The 23,328-nt window shown below is 37.3% G+C and overlaps 1 protein-coding gene and 1 pseudogene across 1 annotated transcript in view; both read right to left on the reverse strand.

The window, feature by feature from the left end:
* Positions 1-23,328, reverse strand: part of TFB1M (transcription factor B1, mitochondrial) — a 66,091-nt gene that overhangs the window by 21,003 nt on the left and 21,760 nt on the right. The window contains exons 4-5 of the mRNA XM_041741308.1: positions 21,754-21,905; positions 9,052-9,171 (exon numbers count right to left, since the gene is read on the reverse strand). Coding sequence (XP_041597242.1) covers positions 9,052-9,171; positions 21,754-21,905 — 272 coding nt within the window. The remainder of the gene's footprint in view (positions 1-9,051; positions 9,172-21,753; positions 21,906-23,328) is intronic.
* Positions 18,401-18,705, reverse strand: LOC121483094 (annotated as a pseudogene).

The raw sequence follows: 23,328 nt of genomic DNA on the forward strand, positions 1-23,328 counted from the left end.
AAAATATCATGCTTATTTTACTTTACTTAGGGAGCAGATATGTGTGTATATGTATATATACACACATAAATATATATATTTATGTATATATCTGACAGAAGGAATCAGCAAAAAGGTAGACAATGAGCTAAGTCAGGAAAACTGGGTACCCTAAGAGTGGATAGATTTAAGAGAAATGTAAGTGATGTCAGAAAGTAGTAACTAGTGGACTCGTTGTGTGAGTAAACATGAAGGGAGTGCCCTCAGAAGTCCTCCCAGTGATGCCTGCCCAACATGGACAGGGGAGGAGGAGTTAATTAGTCAGCACATGACATACACATGGGCAGGAGCAGCCTGGGGTATGCAGACAGAACTTCAATTCTGGATTCAATATTTTCTCATTACATTCCTTTTATTACCATATCCATGGCTTCGGCATAAATTAACTTTACTGACTTTTGAGGATTTGTATCCTAGCCTATAATCTTGCAGAATCTGTTGCATATCTCTTCATTATTTCCAATGACTTTTTTATCCACTTAATTGTACTTTATACATATATAAAAGTATCACCTCCTTGGATTTATAGTATTTCTTGTTTATTTTATTCTGGAGTAGTTATTAAAACATAACAACATACTACGATAAATTTTAATAGTAAATATCCTGTTTCTATTTAACACTTACTTGATTTTTAAGAAAGACTCTGGTACTTTTCTACTTATAAAATTGGTTTTAGTTTACACATTTATTTTTATTTTAGACTCATCTACTTTCAAAAAGAATTTAGGCTACTTACAATAAAATTGCTGGCATAGTAAGTGCAACAACCATAAAAATGAAAGACTAAAGTTACAAAGAGAAGGAAGAGAGAAAAAATGCAATTAAATAATCCTTGTTGAAGTTACTAAAGGAATTAAATATGAAACTCAAGTCTAGAACTTCCGGGCAGCCAAAGCACAGGCCACACAAGGAATCTGACAGCTCTGTCTATGGGCGGACACCCAAGAGGCTGCTGTAGTGCCTTGCCCAAACTCTCACTGGGCTGTGCATCCATCCCTTAGCTGCTGTGAGTGCAAGGTGCTAATGGCTCTCAGATCTGGAGTTGCCTCCCTTGGTAGGTTAGGGCACCGCTGCTCCTAGGAGGTGGCCACAAGCCAAGGGCTGCTCCCCTGACTGACTCTGTGGGATAATTTGTGCCCCAGAGCTCCCCTTCTCCCCGCCACCCTTTGATCTGGTGGGACCAGGCTGAAGCTAGTCTCTAGGCAGAACAATATCCCTGCTTAGCTTTTCCCTCCTTCCTTTAATCTGTTTCCCATACTACTTTTTCTTTTTAAAGATTTATTTGACAGAGAGAACATGTGTGCACAAGCAGGGGAGTGGCAGGGAGAGGGAGAGCGAGAAGCAGGCTCCCTGCTGAACAAGGAGTCTAATGCAAGGCTGGATCCCAGGATCCTGAAATCATGACCTGAGCCCAAGGCAGACACTTAACTGGCTGAGCTACCTAGGCACTCCCTCCTCACCCCAACTACTCTTCTGAGAGTAGTTTCCTAAAAATTCATACCTCAATCTCTGATTCCACAAAACCAGACCTAACACAGAAGAGTATTAGCTAAGCAGAAGAACTTAAGTCTTCTGACCTTATGGCCAAAGGATTCTCAAATACAAGATAACATACAACAAAAATATGAACCTTAATATCAGGTTTTGAAAAACACAAAGGCATGAAAAATAGTTTTCTTATGTGGATCCACCCATTTTACTAAGATCAAGATTATTTCACATAGAAGTCAAGGCCTCAGAGCACCTAGGTGTATCAATGGTTGAGCATCTGCCTTCAGTACGGGTCGTGATCCCAGGGTTCTGGGATCGAATCCCATATCAGACTCCCCAGAGGAAGACTGCTTCTCCCTCTGCCTATATCTCTGTGTCTCTGTGCCTCTCATGAATAAATCAATAAAATCTTAAAAAGAAAATTTTAAAAAAAGAAGTCAAGGCCTCGATAGCTGTCAGCAAGGATAGTTAAAAGCTTCTAAAATGTGATCCTCAAAGGTCGGGAATGGATGCCTCAAGTCCTGACCTTTTCTTTATAATGTCATGGGTGTGTCATCAACTCATCTAAAATTGTACTGACGATATGCTTTAAATCTGTACCATGTTTAGGGATGACTTGTTGCATATGCAGTATTCTTAATACATAAAATTAGATATAAACTATATAAAGGTCTTAAAAAATAAAATCTATACAGCTATTTCAGAATATACCAACTTAGTCCATAAAATATTTGCTTATAATCCTAACTACCACATTCCACTGACTGCCTCCAAATGCGAGATACTCACATTACTTCACAGAGATTATCTCTATTTCTCAAAACAATCCTTCAAGGATGACATTATTGTATCAACTTGGGATAGGTTCAGTCTATTAACCTGACCAAGTTCTTATAACTAAGACCATTCGAATTCCAGTAGATCTAGCTTCCTTTGAAATACTTCTAGTTTTTCTACTAAAGTATGCTGCTTCTATTATGCTAATCAAAAGAGCCAGTTGAAATTCTCATTTTAAAGTGACTTCCCTACTACGTCTGAGTATAGTGGTTAGACCTAAAGCCTATCCATTCTGTTGGAAGTATGTTAAATATTTATTTTATTGATATTTATTTTATTTGAGAGAGACAAAGAGTGTGAGGTGGGGAGTGGCAGAGGAAGAGAGAGTTTCAGAGCCCAATGTGGGGCTCAATCTCACAACCCTGAGATAATGACCCTGAGAGCATGACCTGAGCCCAAACCAAGTTGGATGCTTAACCAGCTGAGCTACCCAGACACCCCTGATGGAAGTGTGTTAGGTTATGAACCCTATGACCATAGTTTTTAAAGAAAAAAATGACACAGAATTTTGAGGTTTTAGCTAATAGCTTAGTAGTTCTCAAACATGACTAATGTGAAGATCAGCTTAAAAAATTACTGCAGAATCCCAGAAATATGTGGATTCTCAGGGGTCTAAACATGTCAGCTTGAAACAAGTTTTATTTGCTCATGGAAGGATTTTTTAGTCATGAATATGCACTGCAAAAGAAATATTTTGTCTTGTCATTGGTAAAATCATTTTATTAACTCAAAAGTGAAAAGGAAATACACAATTTTAAAATTCTAACTTAAATTCTATATACTACAAACTCTAGGAGATTAAGATACATAGAGTAAGCCAATTAGTCTAATTTTATGACTCTAAGAGGTTGCATTTTCCGTAGATAGAAAAGAATTTGGGGTTCAAATTTTGGGGACAGTACTAGAGAAGTTAATGAGAGTAACAAGTTAAGTAAGAATTTAGGTCAAGTAGCCAAAACAGGATTGTTACAGTTTCCTGGAAGTAAAAGTTGTTATTAAAGCTTGATTGTAGGTTAGTCTAAAGACCAATAAACAGTGGATTACAGATTCTCATAGGAAAAAAATCCAAGGTGGTTATAAATAAGTTCTTCTTGAAATACCACAAAAGTTCTCATATCTAATTCTCAGGGTTGGTTGAGAATACTGAATTTTAGTAAATTTCTTTCAGTATCGATAGAGAATTAACCTCCCTCTCTCAATTCCCCAACGAACCTGCCTGTACTTCTATTTTAGCACTTAGCATATTCTACTTGTGTTGTAGTTAGCTGTGTTTATAACTTTCTCTTCTTGTGTATAGAAAGGTTTAGCCAAAGGGACAGCCTTATATTGTTATTTTATATTCTCTATAAAATTCTTCCCCTTTCTTACTTAAGAAAATAAAAATTTAAAAAATTTGCTCAATACAACTATCAGTCAAATATTTTCTGGCTTTCCTCAGAGTATTCCTGCTCTGCTCTAAAATGGTAAAACTACTTCAGAGTAGCAGAGAATTCTTTTATGTATTCTTATTTATTTTTAAAAAGATTTTATTTATTTATTCATGAGAGCCACAGAGAGAGAGGCAGAGACACAGGCAGAGGAAGAAGCAGGCTTCCTGCAAGGAGCCCAGTGTGGGACTCGATCCTGTATCCTGGGATTATGCCCTGAGCTGAAGGCAGACACCCAACCGCTGAGCCACTCAGGTGTCCCGAGAATTCTTTTAGAACCAATATTTAATCATTTGATTTACTGTTTTGCTTTATCATAATTCATTCCTTCTCCTCCTTGATAACTGCTTTACTAGATTACAAATAAACTCCCTGCATGTAATATTTATAATATGATGAAAAGCATATAAACAAAATTGCTGTGAATGTTTAATTTGCCAAAAAGCAAACATCCCTCAATAAAGTGAACCAAAAATACAACTAGTTTTTTTCCAAATATTTTCACGGGGCCTTAATCCTAAAGGAAGAAACATTTAATCAACTAACTACATGTGTATCTTCCCCAAGATCAAAGATAAGGTTGGTAACAACCACTAAACACAATCAAATGCCCTCAACTATAATGAAATCAATGAGAAACAGTCCATTAAAAATATTCTAAAATCTTCTTTAAGAAGTCTTTGGTAAAATTTAAACAGCTTAAAGACTCTGGGTTATGGTAATAACCCTAACTATAAATGCCTAAAAGTAAAGATCTTGGTTTCTGATATATTTGGATCTGACACTATTCAAAATACTATATACACACACACGTGCATTATAAGAAGAAAGAAAACTATATGGTTGACTGATTTTCTTCATTACAATGGCCACCTGTTCTAGGACAGAAAATACCTGAAAGCACAAATATGTTAAATCTGATGATGACCTAAAAGACATCTCCAGTCACCGAATTCTGTCTAGGATCTAATAGGATCTATTATTTTGGAAGAAGTCATTTATAATGTCTGAGACCTTGAAATGCTAAAGGTAGGTGGTACTGAGAATGAGTTCTCTGAGCCAGACTTAGAAAAAGTTGAAAACACTCTATTCTGTAAGTGGAAGATGAACTGAATTCCTTCAGTCACCCAAAAGCTCAGCTAGATGTGGTGGACAACATGGCAGAGGTAATGGAAGGTGGTAGCAGATGGGGACTTCCCAGACCATGCTTTAAGATGTACATATAGGTCTAACTTTATTGTTTGGGGTCCCATTCTAAATATATAATCTATATCTAAATCTAAATAATACAATTTTTTTACATACTATCTACTTTCCTTAATATATCTCAAATGACATAAGGGAAACTTTACAAGAGTTTCAGCAAGCAAGGAGAAATCTGTTCCTCATCAGTTATAAACTCCCTGAAGGCAGACTCCATGTCTGACTGGGATGACCCCCAACTTCCCCACCTTACCCCACCTGCCACCCTGCCTTGCTCTGCCTAGCCTGGGCCTTTACATGCCGTAGCTGCTCGATACACATTTGACAAAAAAGATGGAATTTTATAATACATGTCCTGTAGTGACTCATCCAGTAGTAGTAGTTTTACTAAAATAGACACCACTTTTATTTTGGGCAGAGAAACTTTGTAATTAACATGCTTCTGTAATTAGCACATAATATTAACAACCTAGTTTATTATTATTTTTTTTAATCTTTATTTATTTATGATAGTCACAGAGAGAGAGAGAGAGAGGCAGAGACACAGGCAGAGGGAGAAGCAGGCTCCATGCACCGGGAGCCCGACATGGGATTCGATCCCGGGTCTCCAGGATCACGCCCTGGGCCAAAGGCAGGCGCCAAACCGCTGCGCCACCCAGGGATCCCAACAACCTAGTTTAATATCCAACTATTTTCCACAGATGATTAATCACAATTAACACTGCCAAAATAGGGTCTTTCAAAAAAGTGGGAAAAGGAGGACAGGAAGAAGACAGTAGAGGAGGAAGATCCTGAGCTCACCTCATTCCATGGACACAGGAAGATAATAGCTACATCAGTGCAACTAACTCTAGAAATGACCAGAAAACCAGCAGAACAGAGCTTCCAGTGAATCACAGAAAGGATGCAACACTGGAAAGGGAGGGGGGATCAGAGATACAGCTGGGAACCAAATCCCGAGGGAGACTAACCACAACGAGAGGGACAACACAAGCACAGAGAAGCCAGAGGATCAGACCAGACACCAGGCACCCCAGGCACTGGGAAGCCAAGTGCCCATTATATCTGGCTTTGAAAACTAGTGAGGCTTAATTTAGAGTCCTTTAAAAATCAGTGGGAAAAAAAAAAAAAATCAGTGGGATTAACTTCAGGAAAGTAAGAGGGCATATGAAACGAAGTACCCACCCTTAAAAAGCCAGCGTAATAAATAACTCCACCCAAAACACAGCACAAAATCAGCAATTTGAAAAGTGCCTATGGTACACATGAAGGAGACTTACTTACTAATCTCAAAATGTTCACGAGTGGGACAAGGATCTGCAGAAGACTATCTGAGAACAAAAGTGCTGGCAGACAACACTTCTCTTTCTCTCTCTCAGCCTAGATAGCTGGCCATTTGTGGAAAACAGCATTAATACTGTTCACCTGTCTAGCTAGCACTGCATGCTCCTCTCCCCATGTTCATCTGGCAGACTGGCCCCATCTAACCTGGCTGCCCTGGCAGTCATCCCTCCCAAGTGACTCTTGCCCTATGACACACAGCAAACAGCCCTGGCAGGTAGTGGGACCACTCCACACTGACTTCTGCCCTGGCAGAGGGAGAGATAACCCCACACAGCATTATGTCCAGTTCTAGTAGTTGAGACTTTTAGCTGGCTACATAGGGACAAAGTCCTACCCCATTCAGCATGCCCACAGCTGTGGCAGAGGCTGACTGCAAATGCCTAGTATGACTGCTGATCTTGCCCACCTACAAGCCCATGTAGTCTTCAGAGAGACCCCTTGACAATGCAAGGACTGAACCCCATCCAGTGTACCCACAGCATGCAAAGTGGATCACTACAGCTGACTGGGCTGAAGACAGACATGGCTCAGCCACAACAGCATGGCATATGCAGTCCATACAGGAAACTTCCCTGGAGCACCTGCTCTGGTGACCAGGAGGCACCATATGACTTCTACACAAGGCCATTATTTTTAAGACCATGAAATTTGACTGACCTCCCTAATCCACAGAAACAAAGAGAAAGCTAGACAAAAATGAAGAGACAGGAATATGTCTCAAATGAAAGAATGGACAAAAATCACAGCAGAAGAGCTAAACAAAATGAATACTGAGGGGGGAGTAAAAATTTAGTACTTATAGAATGTTTTCAAACTTAAGCAACCATCAACTTAATACAGACTGCTATACACATAAGATATATATGTCTATTGGTAACCACAAACCAAAAACCTATAAACCTATAATAGACACAAGAAAAATAAAGCAAAGAAATTCAAGCATAACAATGAAGAAAGCCATCAAACCACAAGAGAAGAGGGCAATAGAGAATAGAGAACTATGAAAAAAAAGCACTAGAAAACAATGAACAAAATGAAGATAAGTAGAATGTCTGATGAAAAATAAAAGGAATGGTCATAAAGATATTGGACTTGAGAAAAGAATGGATGAACCCAGTCAGAACTGCAGCAAAGAAAGATAAAATATAAAGCAGAACCAGTCAGAGATGGAGAACTCAATAACTGAAAATAAAAAGACACAATAGAGGGAATCAACAGCAGATTTCAGAGAGAATTATATATTGGTGATCTGGAAGACAGAGTAATGGAAAGCACTACACTGAACAGCAAAAAGAAAGGATGAAAAATGAGAATAGGTATTACATCAAGTGTAATAATATTTGCATTATATGGATCCTATGGAGAAAATATAAAAAGGAAGAAAATTTGTGAAAAAATAATAGCTGAAACCTTACGTAATCTGGGAAGAGAGACATCTAAATCCAGAAAGCACAGAAAGCTCCTAATAAGATTAACCCAAGGAGATCCACACAAGGCATATAATAATTAAAGTGTAAAAAAGTAATAATAAAAAGAGAATGTTAAAAGCACAAAAAAGAAACAGTTACATACAAGGGAAACCCCAAAAGCCTATCAGCTGATTTTTCAGCAAAAACTTTGCAGGCCAGAGGGAGTAGCAAGATATATTCAAAGTGCTGAAAATGGAAGAACAATTGCAATCAGGACTACTCTACCCAGAAGGGTTACTATTCAGAACTGAAGGTGAGATAAAGAGTTTCCTAGACAAACAAATGCTAAAGAAGATCACTACCACCAAAATAGACTTACAAGAGTGTTAAAGTGACTTGAGTGGAAAGAAAAGGTCATAACTAGAAGAAAATTATGAAAGGAAAAAAATTCCCAGATAAAAGCAAACTTCTAATAAATCCAGTAGATTAAATCACTTATTAATAAAGCCAGTATGGAGGTTAAAACATAAAAGTAGTTAAAAAAAAAACCCACAAAAGTAGTAAAATCAATTATATCTACAAAACTCAGCCAAGGGATTTCACTTTTTACAAAATAAAAAGATGCAAAATATTATATCATATACATAAAATACAAAATGCAAATCAAAACCACAATAAGATATTATCTGTCAGAACGGCTAGAACCAAAAAGACATGAAACAACAAATGTTGGTGAGGATGTGGAGAATAAGGAACCCTTATTAAGTACAGCATAGGGACTATACTCAATAATACCGTAATAACATTGTATGATGACAGATGGTGACTTTACTTATGTGTGAGCACTGAGTAATGTATAAAAACTGCTGAATCAATATGTTGCATACCTGAAACATAACACTGGATGTTAAATTGTACTTCAATTAAAAAAAAAGATGGAAAAATTCACAATAAAAAATATTTGATGTAACTTGATTGCAGAAATCACAAAATAAATACTGATTTCTTTTTTTGAGGATTAGGTGACTATATAATTTATCTTACATACTGGAAAACCTTTAAGAGTACAAGGTGACAATAATACCACCACTACTACAGTAACACGGATAAACCTAGACATTTGGTCACTATGAAGGGGAGAAAAATTAGGACAAGAACAATTCACACAGTGTGGTTTTTCTTATTCTGGAGAAAAAGAAAAAGTACAGCTTGTATACAAATGACAACCAAATTCTAGAGATAATTTCCTACAACACATCCTCAGATGAACAAAGATATACAAATAAACAGAAACTTACCTCTGGTTTAGGGACAAAAGCCTGACCAGGAATTGTCAAGATGTGCTGAACATTGCAGAGGTACTGGGCCATAACAGAAAGGCGACTACGCTGTTTGCTTCCTGTATTGGCTGTCAGTCTCTACAGAAGGACAAAAAGGAATTTTAGCAAACAATCCAGTCTGATAAGATGGAATGCAGCCAACATCCTATTATCTATGGATACTAGGTGGAGTTTTGAGACAAATTTTAAAATCATAGGCTATCTGACACATGATACATAGACAACACCGGGAACATTTCCCTCCATATCAATTGAGGTCACCTAAGAAGTGTGAATGCATGCATAGCATCAGAAAAGGTGGAAAACATAAAGGCCATCAACAGGAATGAGTAAGTAAATGGTGTTACCAACACAGATCCCAAAATACAAAATAATGAAGTGACAGAAAATATGTAGAGCATGATTCCACTTATATAAATACTTCGGGGGATCCCTGGGTGGCTCAGTGGTTTAGCGCCTGCCTTCGGCCCAGGGCATAATCGTGGAGACCGGGAATCGAGTCCCACGTCGGGCTCCTTGCATGGAGCCTGCTTCTCCCTCTGCCTGTGTCTCTGCCTCTCTCTCTCTCTGTCTCTCATGAATAAATAAATAAAATCTTTAAAAAAAAAAACAAACCTCAAAGCATTACTTTTTATGGCTTCCTCTGCGTGTGTGTGTGTGTTTGTGTGTGTGTATATCTACATATGCATGGGAATGAATATCAATTTTAAGAGAGTAAACTCATAGGAGAGAAAGAAAGGGGACAAAAGGGGGTTCCCTGCATACCTACAACATTTTAGGTCTTAAAAAAAGACATGAAAAATATGGCAATATGTTAAGACTGGACAAAGTTGAGTGGTGGATTAAAATAAATTAGGTGCACTGATTTTTAAAAAATGTATCCTGCTTCTTTGTGTTCTTAGAGTTCACTGGATATTCTAAACCTCTTCTAAATGATACAGGGTCAACATTGCAAACACCAATGGTTACTGGATTAATCCTGGAGTTGGGTATGCTGCCAGTGTGCCTTCCCACTAAACAAAGATGTGATGCTTTTTGAGTTGTGTTTACTGCATTACGTTTTTTCTTTCCTGCTTCACTGTCATGTGCAAATCCCTAAAATTCCCCATTATTTGCTACTTTTAACCTGCTGTGGGCATGAAAACCACATAATTTGGCTTGTAAGAGCTTTGCCTTAAGATGAAAAAAATAGGTTTTAAACTGAGATGCTCAGAAAATTTCCTATGGGCAAAGTTGTAGACTGTGTAGCATCTATTTTGTTACTCAGAAGCCATCCCTCCACTTCATCTTTTCAAATTACCTGGCTCTTGTCTATATTTAGACATTTGAAGTTACTGGGAGGCTGAATTCAAAAGAAGTGATGAGTTGCTTTAGTATAAATGACAAAGTAAGTTCTTCCTTACTGAACTGTAAAACCAAGAAATGTATATATTCTCAAGAAAATGTAAAAGATAAACACTAGAAGCACATTTTTAATGAATAAACTTATGGATCAAGTGGTAAAAAATATTTCTAGCTCCATATAAATTTCTTTTGGAGCTTAACTGTACCATTGGCATAAAGGTAAAAAATTCAAAGTTATTGTATAACGGCACACTTCAAAGCAGTTGTGCAAAATTAAAATCCAGCATGAACATAATCACAAAATTAAAATATAAACCAAAAGAATGGGGGATCCCTGGGTGACTCAGCAGTTTAGCGCCTGCCTTCGGCCCAGGGCGTGATCCTGGAGTCCTGGGATTGAGTCTTGCATTAGGTTCCCTGCATAGAGCCTTCTTCTCCCTCTGCCTGTGTCTCTGCCTCTCTCTCTCTCTCTCTCTTTCTCTGTGTCTCTCATGAAAAAATAAATACAATCTTTTTTAAAAAATAAAATAATAAAGTAAGCCAAAAGAATGTCTCCCCTTGAAAATCATTATTTCATGCTAAATTCTCTTTCAATATTTTACTTTACATTTCAAAGGTGTTTTCACTGATGAATTCAACAAAATTTTAAAAATCACAGGAAATAACTGGAAAGCAAACAAGTGAGCCATGGAGGGTAAATACTTTGGACATAAAGACATGTTTAAGTCTATTTCACTTAGAGCAGTAGGCATCCACTCCTGCCCAGGGAAGCCTGATCCATCAACCTGATCCATCCAAACTTTGCAGCACATACACTTAGGCTGAGGAAATGTAACATGTGAATCATGTATCTGAATTTAGAAGAAAGCAGCACACAAACCTGTCCCAAATTTGTTATGGAAAGATTCAAGCCACAGAACAGAAGCCTCCGTAAAAGCCTTCATTTAAAACTAGCACAAAAGTTAAAATGGTTCATCAATCATTCAAATATAAGTTAATATTTGTGTGATAGATATGCTATCCATAAAGCTATGAAAATTCAAACTCCATTACAAGATAGAAGATTTTAACAAACAACAAAAGGCCAGGACACCAAACCAGTTAATTTTTCAGTAAAAGGCAACCTCTAACCCTTGAAATTTTAAAAGCATTCTAAGTAGAAGAATAACAAGGGGGTCAAAGACTTCACAAGGACAGTATGATTTTCCTCCTTATTTATCTAAAATAATTTTAAGTAAAAAAAAAATTAGGCTTATTCCTAAGAAGCTACACAGCCAAATATCAGGGACAATGAAAACTATGTAATTATTGGCGAGGTGACTCCCTCTCTGTTAGGGATGTGACCATTAAATAGCCAGGGTCCCCTGAAGATGGGAGAACATAAACAGGCTAATCCTGGACCCAAAGAAAAGACCACAGGTCCAGTGACACGGACTTGGTGACAGGTCCAGTCACACGGAGAACTTGGTCATGACTTCACCGGAAAACATACGACCTTGCTTTCAAGTTCAGCCTTCCTTATAACTAGCTCCATGACCTTCTGGAAGACATTAAACTACTCTGAGCCTCAGTTTCATCATCTATAAAATGAGGTTAGAGGAGATTTGTTAAGGTCTCACTTACTGCTACACAGTCTGATTCTACTTTATGAGCTGTAACTTTATACTGTCTATATGTTCTTTAATGTGTGTGAGCTGAATTCTTCTATTTAGACCCTGCAGACCTAAAGAGAAGAGGATCATGCTCATTTACTTCTGTTCTATAATTCACAAAGCCAAATAAAGTGAGTGGTAAAAAGTGCTATCTGTGAAATATAAAATTACAAATATGAGTGTCAAGAGCAAATAGGGTATATAAGAAAGTGCTATTTTCACTTGCAAAATGTGAAAACTGGTTAGAGGACGAGTGTTAACCATGCTTCTAAAGCACTCCAGAAATTATGAAAACTGGTCAGAGGACAAGTGTTAACCATGCTTCTAAAGCATTCCAGAAATTATAGACCCAATATAAACTCTTCTCAATATTCATACTAAAATTTAACTAAAATCAACACTTTTTATGGTTAAAGAAAAATAATTGCATATGGTGGAGCTGAAGCAACACTATTATTAATAACCACAACTGACATTCTGAGTCACTAAAAATATTACTCCATCTCTTAAGCCTCTGTTCCACTGCATTTTTCCCCAAAAGAATTCAAGTACATGGTGTTTTGCATCTCAATTGTGTTACTCAAGAATAGAAATACCATAATAATCATGTTATCTGAGAAAATAAAAGTACAAGGACAAATCAAAAGGCTAAGAAAACAACAAAGAAAACTATTAAAATGGGCTCAACTCAAACATACAGAAGAGAGTTAACAGATTCATGAGCAGTAAAAGACACTGACCTTTGGAAAGTGGTAATGCCTTAGGGTTCCTAACAAACACAAGAGTCCTACATTTTTGACAGAAAATTCTAAGACTGCTAAGAAAAAGATTTTATGGATAATACTCTAAAAGTTTCCTATCCTTGGCATTACAGACATTTTGGGCTAGTAAATGTGGGGTAATTTTCTATTGTGGGGGCCTATCTTGCATACTGAAGGATGTTTACCAGCATCCCTAACTTCTATACACTTAACACCAAGAGCATCTCCTAGTTGTGACAACCGAAAATATCTTCAGACAGCCAGAAGGTGAGAATATGGCCAAATAGGAGGATCCTGAGCTCACTTCCTCTCGTGCACACACAACAGCTACAGCTCCATTTAAAGCAACTCTCCCTAAGAATGACCTGAAGACTCACAGAACAGCTCTTAGACAACTATAAGGATAAAGACAAAACCACATCAAGAAGGGAAAATGGGACAGAGACGTGATCAGGTCAGGAACCAAACCCTGGAACTGAGACCCACAAGTGGGAGGGGTATCACAGGTAAAAATGTCCTTCCTGAAAAGTGAGAGGTTACAGTACCACACTAGGCATCTCCCACCCTGGGGATCTTCACAGAAAGATAAACTCTCATAACTTGTTTTTGAAATCAGCTAGGCTTAACTTCAAGAGAATTGGAGGGTTAAAGGAAAACAGACTCCATGCTTAAAGGGACCACACACAATCTTACTTGCTCTCTCTACCAGAGAGGCAGCAGTTTGAAAAGTACCTGGGCCCTAAATAAAGGAGTTTACTAACTAATTTTAGGGAGCATGCCAAAGGGGCAGGGTTCTATAAGAACTTTATCCAAGAATGGAAATGCTGACAGGCATATTATTCTTGCTCTCTGTCAGCCTAAATAAATCTGATACTGGTGGGCACAGTCTGACACTACCCATAGACCTAGCTAGCGCTGCCTGTTCTACACCAGTGTTCCCCTGCAGACCTGCCTTGTCAAACTCGCCTTCCTGGTAGGCATTCCTTGGCTCCTATCCTGCATCCCTGGCAGATACCCTTGGTGGACACTGTTGACCCTAAAAGCAACTCCTGCTAGGGAAGGAGGGGACACCCCTGCCCACCAGTGCACCTACTGAAGTCATGGCCCAGTCACATAGAAGGGTGCATAGAGCCAACACGGGGGACATCCCTAAAGCACATTTCTGGTACTGGTGACCACATTTCTAGGCCCTACAGCACACATTCCACACAATGCCACTACCTTCAATGCCAGGAATCACTGGCGCTGACCTAACCTATCATATATATATAGAAACAAATACAGGGAGTCAGACAAAATAAGCAGACACAGGAATAGGTTGTAAACAAATGAACAAGACAAAACCTCGGAAAAGAACTAAGTGAAAAAGAGATAAGCAATATACCTAATAAAGAATTCAAAGTAATGGTTATAAAGATGCTCACCAAACTTGGGAGAGGAGTAGATGAACACAGCAGAGATTTCAGCAGATATAAAAAATATAAAAAAGAATAAAATCAGAGCTGAAGAATACAATAACAGAAATGAAAAACACAAGAGAGGGAATCAACAGCTGATCAAAGGATGCAAGAGAACAGATCAGTGATCTGGAGGATAGGGCAGTGGAAATCATTCAAGTTAAACAGCAAAAAAGAAAAAAGAATGAAAAAAATGAGCATAAGTTAAGGGACCACATGGACAACATCAAGCATACTAACATTCATATCCTTTATGATATGATAACACAAAAAGAGGAAGAAAACTTAATTTTAGGAAATAACAACTGAAAAAATTACCTAATTGGGGAAAGAAAACAGATACCCAGGTCCAGGAAGCACAGATTCTCCTGAACAAGATAACCCAAAGAGGTCCATATGGAAATACATTAATTATTAAATCTCAAAAATTAAAGACAAAGAGAGAATCTTAAAAGCAGCAGGAGAAAAGCAACTAGTTATACATGAGGTAACATTCATAAGAGCTGATTTTTCAGCAGAAAATTTGAAGGCCAGAAGACATGATATATTCAAAGCACTGAAAGAAAATACTCCACCCAGCAAGAAAGATTATCATTCAAAATTAAAAGTGAGATAAAGAATTTCTCAATTAAGCAAAAAAGAAAATATCATAACTAGAAGAAAATCAAAAAAGAAAAAATTTCAAAATTTCACTGGTAAAACCAAATATTATACATTAAAGGTAGTAGATCAATCCCTTATAAAGCTAGTATGAAGATTAAGACAAAAGTAGTCAAATCAACTCTATCTACAATAATTAGGAATACACAACATAAAAAGATATACGACATGACCTCAAATACATAAAACATAGGCAGGGGGATAAAATAGTAATGCTTTTAGAATATCTTCGAATTTAAGCAACCATCAACTTAAGGAGGTGATTACATACATAGGCTATTATATATATCAACCTCTTCATAACCACAAACCAAATCATAGATACATAAAACATTAAGAGAAAGGAATAAAAGATCAGTACTGAAGAAAGTCATCAAATCAGAAGGAAAGAGGGCAAGAGAAGAAACAGAGAACTAGAAACAAACCAGAAAACAATTAATAAAATCAAAATATGCACATACCTATCAATAATTACTTTAAATGTGAATGGATTAAATTCTCCAATCAAAAGATACAGGGTGACAAACAGAAAAATAAGACTCATTTATATGTTGCCTACAAGAGACAGAAAAGACACAATCAGACTTAAATTGAAGGGATAGAAGATATTCCATGCAAATGACAGTGAAAGAAAAAAGGTAGCAATACTTATTATTGGATAAAATAGACCTAAAAAAAAAGACTAAGGAAATACAAAGAAGGGCATTAGTAATAAAGGGATCCATTCCAACAGGGTTGAACAATTGTAAATATCTATGCACCCAACCTAAATACATAAATATATAGAGTAAATATTAACAGACACAAAGAGTAATACAGTAATAGTAGGGGACTTTAATACCTCTCTTAGATCAATTGATATTTCATCCAGATAATTAATAAGGAAACAGTGGCTCTGAATGATACATTAGACCAAATGGACTTAACAGATATACATAGAATATTCTATATAAAACAGAATATACATTCTTTTCAAGTGAACATGGAATATTCCCCAAGACAGATCACTTGTTGATCCACAAAACAAGTCTCAATAAATTTAAGACTGAAATCCTATCAAGTAGTTTCTAACCACAATGATACGAGACCAAAAAAAATCTATTACAATAAAAAAAAAAAAAAAACAAAACTTCAGAGGGGTGCTTGGACAACTCAGTCGGTTAAGCATCTGACTCTCAATTTTGGCTCAGGTCAAGATCTCAGGGTCGTGAGATTGAGGCCCACATTGGCTCCATGCTCAGGGAGGAGTCTGCTTAAGACTCTCTCTTCCTCTGCCCCTACCGTCCCTACCCCTGCTTGTGCTAGTGCACTCTCAAATAAATAAATAAAATCTTAAAAAAAAAAAAACAAAACTGGAAAAAATGCAAACCTGTGGAAGCTAAAAAACATACTGCTAAACAATCAATAGGTCGATAAAGAAAGCAAAGAGAAAATTAAAAAAAAAAAAACCTTTAGACAAATGAAAATGGAAATACAACATTCCAAAATCTCTGGGATGCAGCAAAAGTAGTTCTAAGAGGAAAGCTTATAGAGAAACAGGACTACCTCAAGAAATAAGAAAAATCTCAAACATCTACCTTACACTTAAAGGAGCCAGAAAAAGAAGAACAAAGCCCAAAATTAGTAGAAGGAAGGAATAAAGAGCAGAAATAAATGAAACAGATACTAATTAAATGCTAGAAATGATCAATGAAACCAAGAGCTGGTTCTTTGAAAAGATGCACAAAATTGATCATTAAAATCTCCAGGCTTCATTATCTTTTTAAGGGAGGGAAGGGGAGAGAGGAAAGGAGAGGGAGAGGGAGAAAGAGAGAGAGAGAGAGAGAGGTGAAGGGCAGAAGGAGAGGGAGAACAAGAATCTTAAGGAGGTTCCATGCCCAGTGCAGACACCAACATGGAGCTGGATCTCACAACTCTGAAATCATGACTGGAGTTGAAATCAAGAGTCAGATGCTTAACAAACTGAGCCACCCAGGCACCCCTCAGCATTCTTTTTGATCAAAAGTTAGTAAGTCACAAGGATGAAAGGTATAGCACTGGAAATACAGACAGTAGTACTGTAATAGAGTTGTATGCCGACAGATAATAGTTAGATTTGGGGTGAACATAGCATAACATAGTTGTTGAATCACTATGTTTTACACCTGAAAACTAACGTAACACTGTGTCTCAATGTCAATTAAAAAATACTGATTTCATTAGGTGGCTTTGAGGCTTAAAAAAGAAAAATATGTAAAGTGGCTTTCAATAGGCATTCCATAAGTAACAGCTAATATTATCATTCTCACACAGGAAATAAACAAGGTGAGCCTTAGGATTGTCTAGCTTACAGCCTGGAAGCCATACTCCATGCAGCAGAGGCAGGAGGATAAACAGAGCCCAGAGGTCTCCTTGATGTGAGAAGCCATAGGCCAGAGCTCTGGGAGACCAAGGCAGCCAGAATTTGTGAGGCAGACTACTGGATATGGAAACAGAGAGAGAAAAGGGGGAATGGGAGGGAGACAGTGAGAGGGAGCTCCTGAGATATGCAGAAGCATCCTTCAAGTCTTTGGCTGAGTATTGATCTGTTAGTACATGAGGCTGGCAGGCTGGAAGGCTGGAGAAAGTAGCATCAGAAAGTTGGACAAAATGGAGCTCACACAGGGCAAGAAATAGTTTGCATTCCCTAACAGGCAAGTAAGGAGCTCTTGAAATACACAGGACACTGGATTCCTCAGAAAGGTTATGACTTAGTACTGGGACTTAATTAGCCCCAGATTAAAGGCTGCCAAAGACCTGTCATAACAAAGCTTAAAAGAAAGCTTCAAACCAATTTGCAAGTGACTTATGTATGTGCCAGAGCAAAACCCACCATTCAATCCAATCCATGATCCAGCCCTCGACAAGATTAAAACAAAACCTCACAATATCTAGTATCTTGTCAAAAATTACCAGGCTTGCAAAGAAGCAGAAAAATAGGACCCACAGAAAGGGAGGAGCAAGAAGCAAACAGTAAGACAGTACAGAAATAACAGAGGTAGTGAAATTAATAGTCAAAGACCCTAAAACAGCTACTATAAATATCATAAATATGCACAAAGATGCCAAGGAAAGCATGAGCATAATGAGGTAAGGGAAAATATAAAACCCAAATGGAACTTCTGGAAATAAAAATACAATAACTGAAATGAAAAATAAATTGAGTATAATTAACAAGTTAGACACTTCAGAAAAGAGCAATGAATTTGAAGACACAGTAACTGGAATTTTTATTATATTGAGTTATTATTGGTGCTTCTAAGTATATGTGTTTATAATAGTTAAAGTGTGATACAGGTAAATTCAATATATCAAGAGAATTGTACAGCATCTGTTCATAAAAGATTCTATACTATACAAACTATGAAAGTCACACAAAATCACTCTTTCAGTGTCTTTTCAACTGAGAAGAATCCTATTCAGCAGGCTTCCCCTCCTGAGGTGGTTCATACTAAGTAAGCTTTGTGTTCAGATTTTTATTTTCTTCTATAATAGCTTCATAGTTCTCTTTCATTTCTGCTTATTCTAGGCAAAGCAGCTCTATTTCTGGATTTTCTGGGTTAGAAGCTCCTAAATGATGCTTTAAAAAGTCCAAAGTATTATTAAGTTTCCCTGGTTCTTCATATAAGGCTACCAATACCTTGGTCAGTCCAACGCCCGACTTATCAAGTATCTCCAAAACTGCTTGTGCTTCAAGTTGGCAGTTTTGTAATGAGCCATAGAGACAGCAGCAGAAGCAGAGCTGGTGCCCGAGACTGTGTCTGGCAGACTCTAGTAACTAGGATTTTTATGTATGGTGAATTATTAAATTGTTTCTTAAGAGTTAACCAAATATCCAAACATTTGCTAAATAATACTTTTTTTTTCTGCTGATATATGATCTGATCATTATCAAAGTTGCCTGATTCTGGACCTTCTAACGTAGCCATCACTCTGTCTCATAACGACTCACAGTGCTTCAAAAATTAGAGCTTTAGAATACATTTTAACATCTTATAGGCTAGTCTACTCTCACCACTCTTCTTTTTCAAAATTTCCTAACCATCGTTGCTGGTCCACTCTTCAAATGATCCCTGGAGCTTCACTACATTTTAAGATGTTATTGAAAAAACATAATTGCATCTTTATAATACTCATTTTTTTTTCAGGGCTCTATCTGTCTTGATTTATCTCAGTGATCTTTTGAGACTCTCAGTAAACTGTGACTATTTTTATACAGGTCCTTCTTTTTTCCTTAGGTTTCCAAAATAAATAATTACAGATTTTCCAATAATATTTTTGTGTCTCTAATTATGATATATTTTATTTCCTTCAACCCCTACTGTATTTAATTTTCTGTTCACTTAGCACTATTTCTATCCTACACTCTCCCCAACTGACGTAACTATTCTTTCAGTATATGCAAACATGATAGGTATTTTACTAAATTCTTGCTGCTCTGATGTGAACTGAACATTCTTCTGAAGATGCCCTACTCTATCTTCCATACCGGAGCTTCCGTTTCCTAGATTTCAGTCTTTCTTCTTGATGTCTCCATCAGACCAATGTTTATAGGTAAAGGTTTTGTCACTGTATCAGACGTGTTGATAGAGGTCGGTGAAAAAGACTTCAATAACTGGTGCTAGGTTCATTGGGATCATATATTAAAAATAGTAAAACTGAGACACCTGGGTGGTTAAGCATCTGCCTTTGGCTGTGGTCATTATCTCCGGGTTTGGGACTGAGCCCCGTGTCAGGCTCCCTGCTCAATAGAGAGGCTGGTTCTCCTTTTCCCTCTGCCCCTCCACCACTGCTCATGCTCTGTCTCCATCTGTCTCTCTCTCAAATAAATAAATAAAATCTTAAAAAAAAAAAAAAAAGTGAAACTGGCTTCTTTTTTCAAACACACACAAAAATCAATTCCAAGTGGATTATAGATGTAAATGTGAAGGGTAAAACAACAGAGCCTCTAGAAGATAACACAGAAGAATATCTTCATGATATCAGGATATAAAAGGAGTTCTTCAAAAAGACACAAAGAGCAATAACCACCAATTTACAATTTAAAACACCTGTTCTTCAAAAGACACTGTAAAGACAATAACATGCCAAAGAGTAGAAGAAATCTGCAATACAATGAACTAATAAAAGACTAGTATAGAAAGTATGTTAGAACTCCTCCAAATCAGTGAGAAAAAGACAAGAGATCCAACAGAAAAGTGGACAAAGGGCAAGCACTTCACAAAAAATAAGTTATCCAAAAGGCCAAGAAAGATGCAAAATGGTGCTCAATTTGATTTTTTAAAAACTCAGCAAAAGACAAAACTGCAATGACACACCATTCAGCTCTGGTGAACAAAAATGTACAATTCTGGAAATTCCAAGTACTGACAAGGATATGGAACAAAATGAACTTATACAAATTTTGTGGGACTATAAGTAGGCATAATGACTTCGGAGAATAATTCAGCATTACCTAGCAAAAGTGCAGATTTGTAGAACTTATGATCCAGCACTGCCACTCCTATATATATATATATATATTCTAGGTAAAGCTGGAGCATGCAGCATACTCCAGCTGACATAAATAGAAGAATCTTCATCACAGTTTTGTTTGTAATAACAAACACTGAAACTAATTTAGGGTTCCAAAACAGGACAATGGACAGGAAAATTATGAGTTAGTCGAAGAGTGTATCATATCTGGCTACACAAACTACAGCTATAAGCAGCATGAGTAAACAAGGATAAAAAGAATACATGCTGTATGAATCCATTTGCATAAGTTCAAAAATGAAGAAAACTAAAGTATATTAATTATACAGATAAGAATCTATGAGATAAACTAAGCAGGAAATAATAAGTCTCGGATTCACAGTACTGATTACCCTAGTAGCATACTAGGTACGATCACAATGAGGCATATAAGGGGGTGTCAAAGATGTTGGGAATATAACTATTGACTTGAGTGGTGGGGATTCAGGTGTTCTTCTTATTAGGCACACAAATATGTCATATACTCTTCTGTATTTGTCATATATACTTGCAGTCTGCAGATCCCCTCATTAAACCTCTGCAGCTCACAAATTGCCCTTTGCAGGATTATTTTCTCAAGTGAACCTGGAACACTCTTACCATGGGAATGCAGGCACAGCTGAAGGAAGGGATTAAGTGAAAGTCTGTGTATTGCAGAATAAGACACCAACCCCCTTCCCTTTCTCCAAATTGATTATCACATTCTTTAACTATCATCTTATTCACTTCAATATATCAATTTTAACATATCACATGCCAATCTTTATATATTACTATATCACCAACATCCTACAGGTTTTGTCTGCTTCTAATGTGTTCTATGTCCCTATTGAGTCCCTGAATGGACTACACTGCCTTCTCGGCTGGCGGCACATCATTCATATTCTCCATGGAGAGCTTACAGCAGTTATGCCTGTCACCATCACTGTGTGTTTAACTTTTGGTTCAGCTGTTGGTTTGTGCATGTAATGGGAGTATTAACTTAGAAAACATAGTCTGGGATGCCTGGGTGGCTCAGTGGTTGAGCATCTGCCTTTGGCCCAGGGCATGATCCTGGAGTCCCAGGATCGAGTCCCGCATCAGGCTCCTTGTGGGGAGCCTGCTTCTCCCTCTGCCTGTGTCTGTCTTTCATGAATGAATAAATAAAATCTTTTAAAAAAGAAAAAGAAAACATAGTCTGTGACAAAAATGCAGGACTATTTTGTTTTGGAATTTCATCATGTGATAAAATAGCCAAAAAAAGTTAAAACGCACCTCTGCCACTTCCTTTTGAAAAGTCAGTGTCATCTGGGTTCTGCCGTAAACAAAAGGTCCATCTCTACAAGAGACATTTTCAAGCCACTTGATAATCAGCGGAGTTGATACACTAAAAGGCAGATTTCCAATAATATGTACATTTGGAGGATCTGGTTAGCAGGAGAAAAAAAAAACAACTTGTTATGATTTTATCAATGAATTCTGAATTCAATTTTAGTTAAGAATTAAATCAAACTGGATACTAATAGTATCAAACAAAAATATATGAAAAGATAAGGATATTTTTCAGTCCATTTATTCTTCAAGAGCAATGTTTACTCACAATCAGCTCTGAATTATTAAGAAAAACAATTCTAACATTATTAGTGTTCAAAGTCCTCAGGTTTTTTGGCTTAGGAAAAATATGACAAAGACTTGGTTTGAGGGAAAAGCCAATTTGATCTGGACATGATGTGGTCAAAGTCTATGGGGCATCCAGATGAAGCTGTCAGAGGGTCAGATGCCCAGGAAGGGGATAGAGGCTGTGTATAAAGATGGAAGTGTCTGCAATATAAAGCAAAACTACAGGAGCAGAGTCCTTCAAGCCAATCTTTAGCACAAGAGAAGATGCTCAAAAAGGAAAAATCTTAGAAACAACATCTAAGAGGCTGGTGGAAAAATAACCACCAGCAAAGAATAGCTAGAGAAAGCTCATCCATTGTAAAAGGAAGAATAGGAGAACTTGGGACAGGAACAGAGATACTTTCGGAAGAGAGCAGGTAATAGCCAAATAATTGCCTGAGAGCTCAGTCAGAGAAGGTTTGAGGGAGGAATTCAGGAGGTCACTGTGACTCCAGCATGCCTGGGACAGAGCTGGAAATCTGGAGGCAGTGTGCTAAGGAGAGAATACATTTGGAAGGCAGAAACAAGCAGTACCAACCTCTCTGAAGAAGTCTGGCTATGGAGAGGCCAGAGACATGATGCAGTTAGATGGAGGTGCAGCAGCAGTAGCACCTCCATTGTTCTGAGGGGTTTCACAGTCAAGTAATACATCCCATTTATCTATGTATTCCAAGGAGCTGACATGTAATAGTACCCAATAAACTGCCTATAAATGAAGAATGCCTTGGCTGGTCACTGAATGTGAGATAGTGAAAATTAGGTGGGGCTTGGTTTACTAATACATTTCTTTTTTCACCATTTGGAAAAAGTAACACCTCATAGTTTATCCCATCCTTACATGGACTTAAAAATAGCAAGTTTATATGAAGAAAATTCTAAACACTTGGAAAAACATGAGACAAGTTAGAATTAAGAAAAAGGAATTAGGATTTTGATGGAATCTTGTCTCACATTTAGATCTTTCATCCATTTTATCTTTGTGTATGGTGAAAGAGAGTGGTCTAGTTTCATTCTTCTGCATGTGGATGTCCAATTTTCCCAGCACCATTTATTGAAGAGTCTGTCATTCTTCCAGTGGATAGTCTTTCCTCCTTTATCGAATATTAGTTGACCATACAGTTCAGGGTCCACTTCTGGATTCTCTATTCTGTTCCATTGATCTATGTGTCTGTTTTTGTGCCAGTACCACAC

This window comes from Vulpes lagopus, chromosome 2 (genome assembly GCF_018345385.1).
Source record: "Vulpes lagopus strain Blue_001 chromosome 2, ASM1834538v1, whole genome shotgun sequence".
Classification (NCBI taxonomy): Eukaryota; Metazoa; Chordata; class Mammalia; order Carnivora; family Canidae; genus Vulpes; species Vulpes lagopus.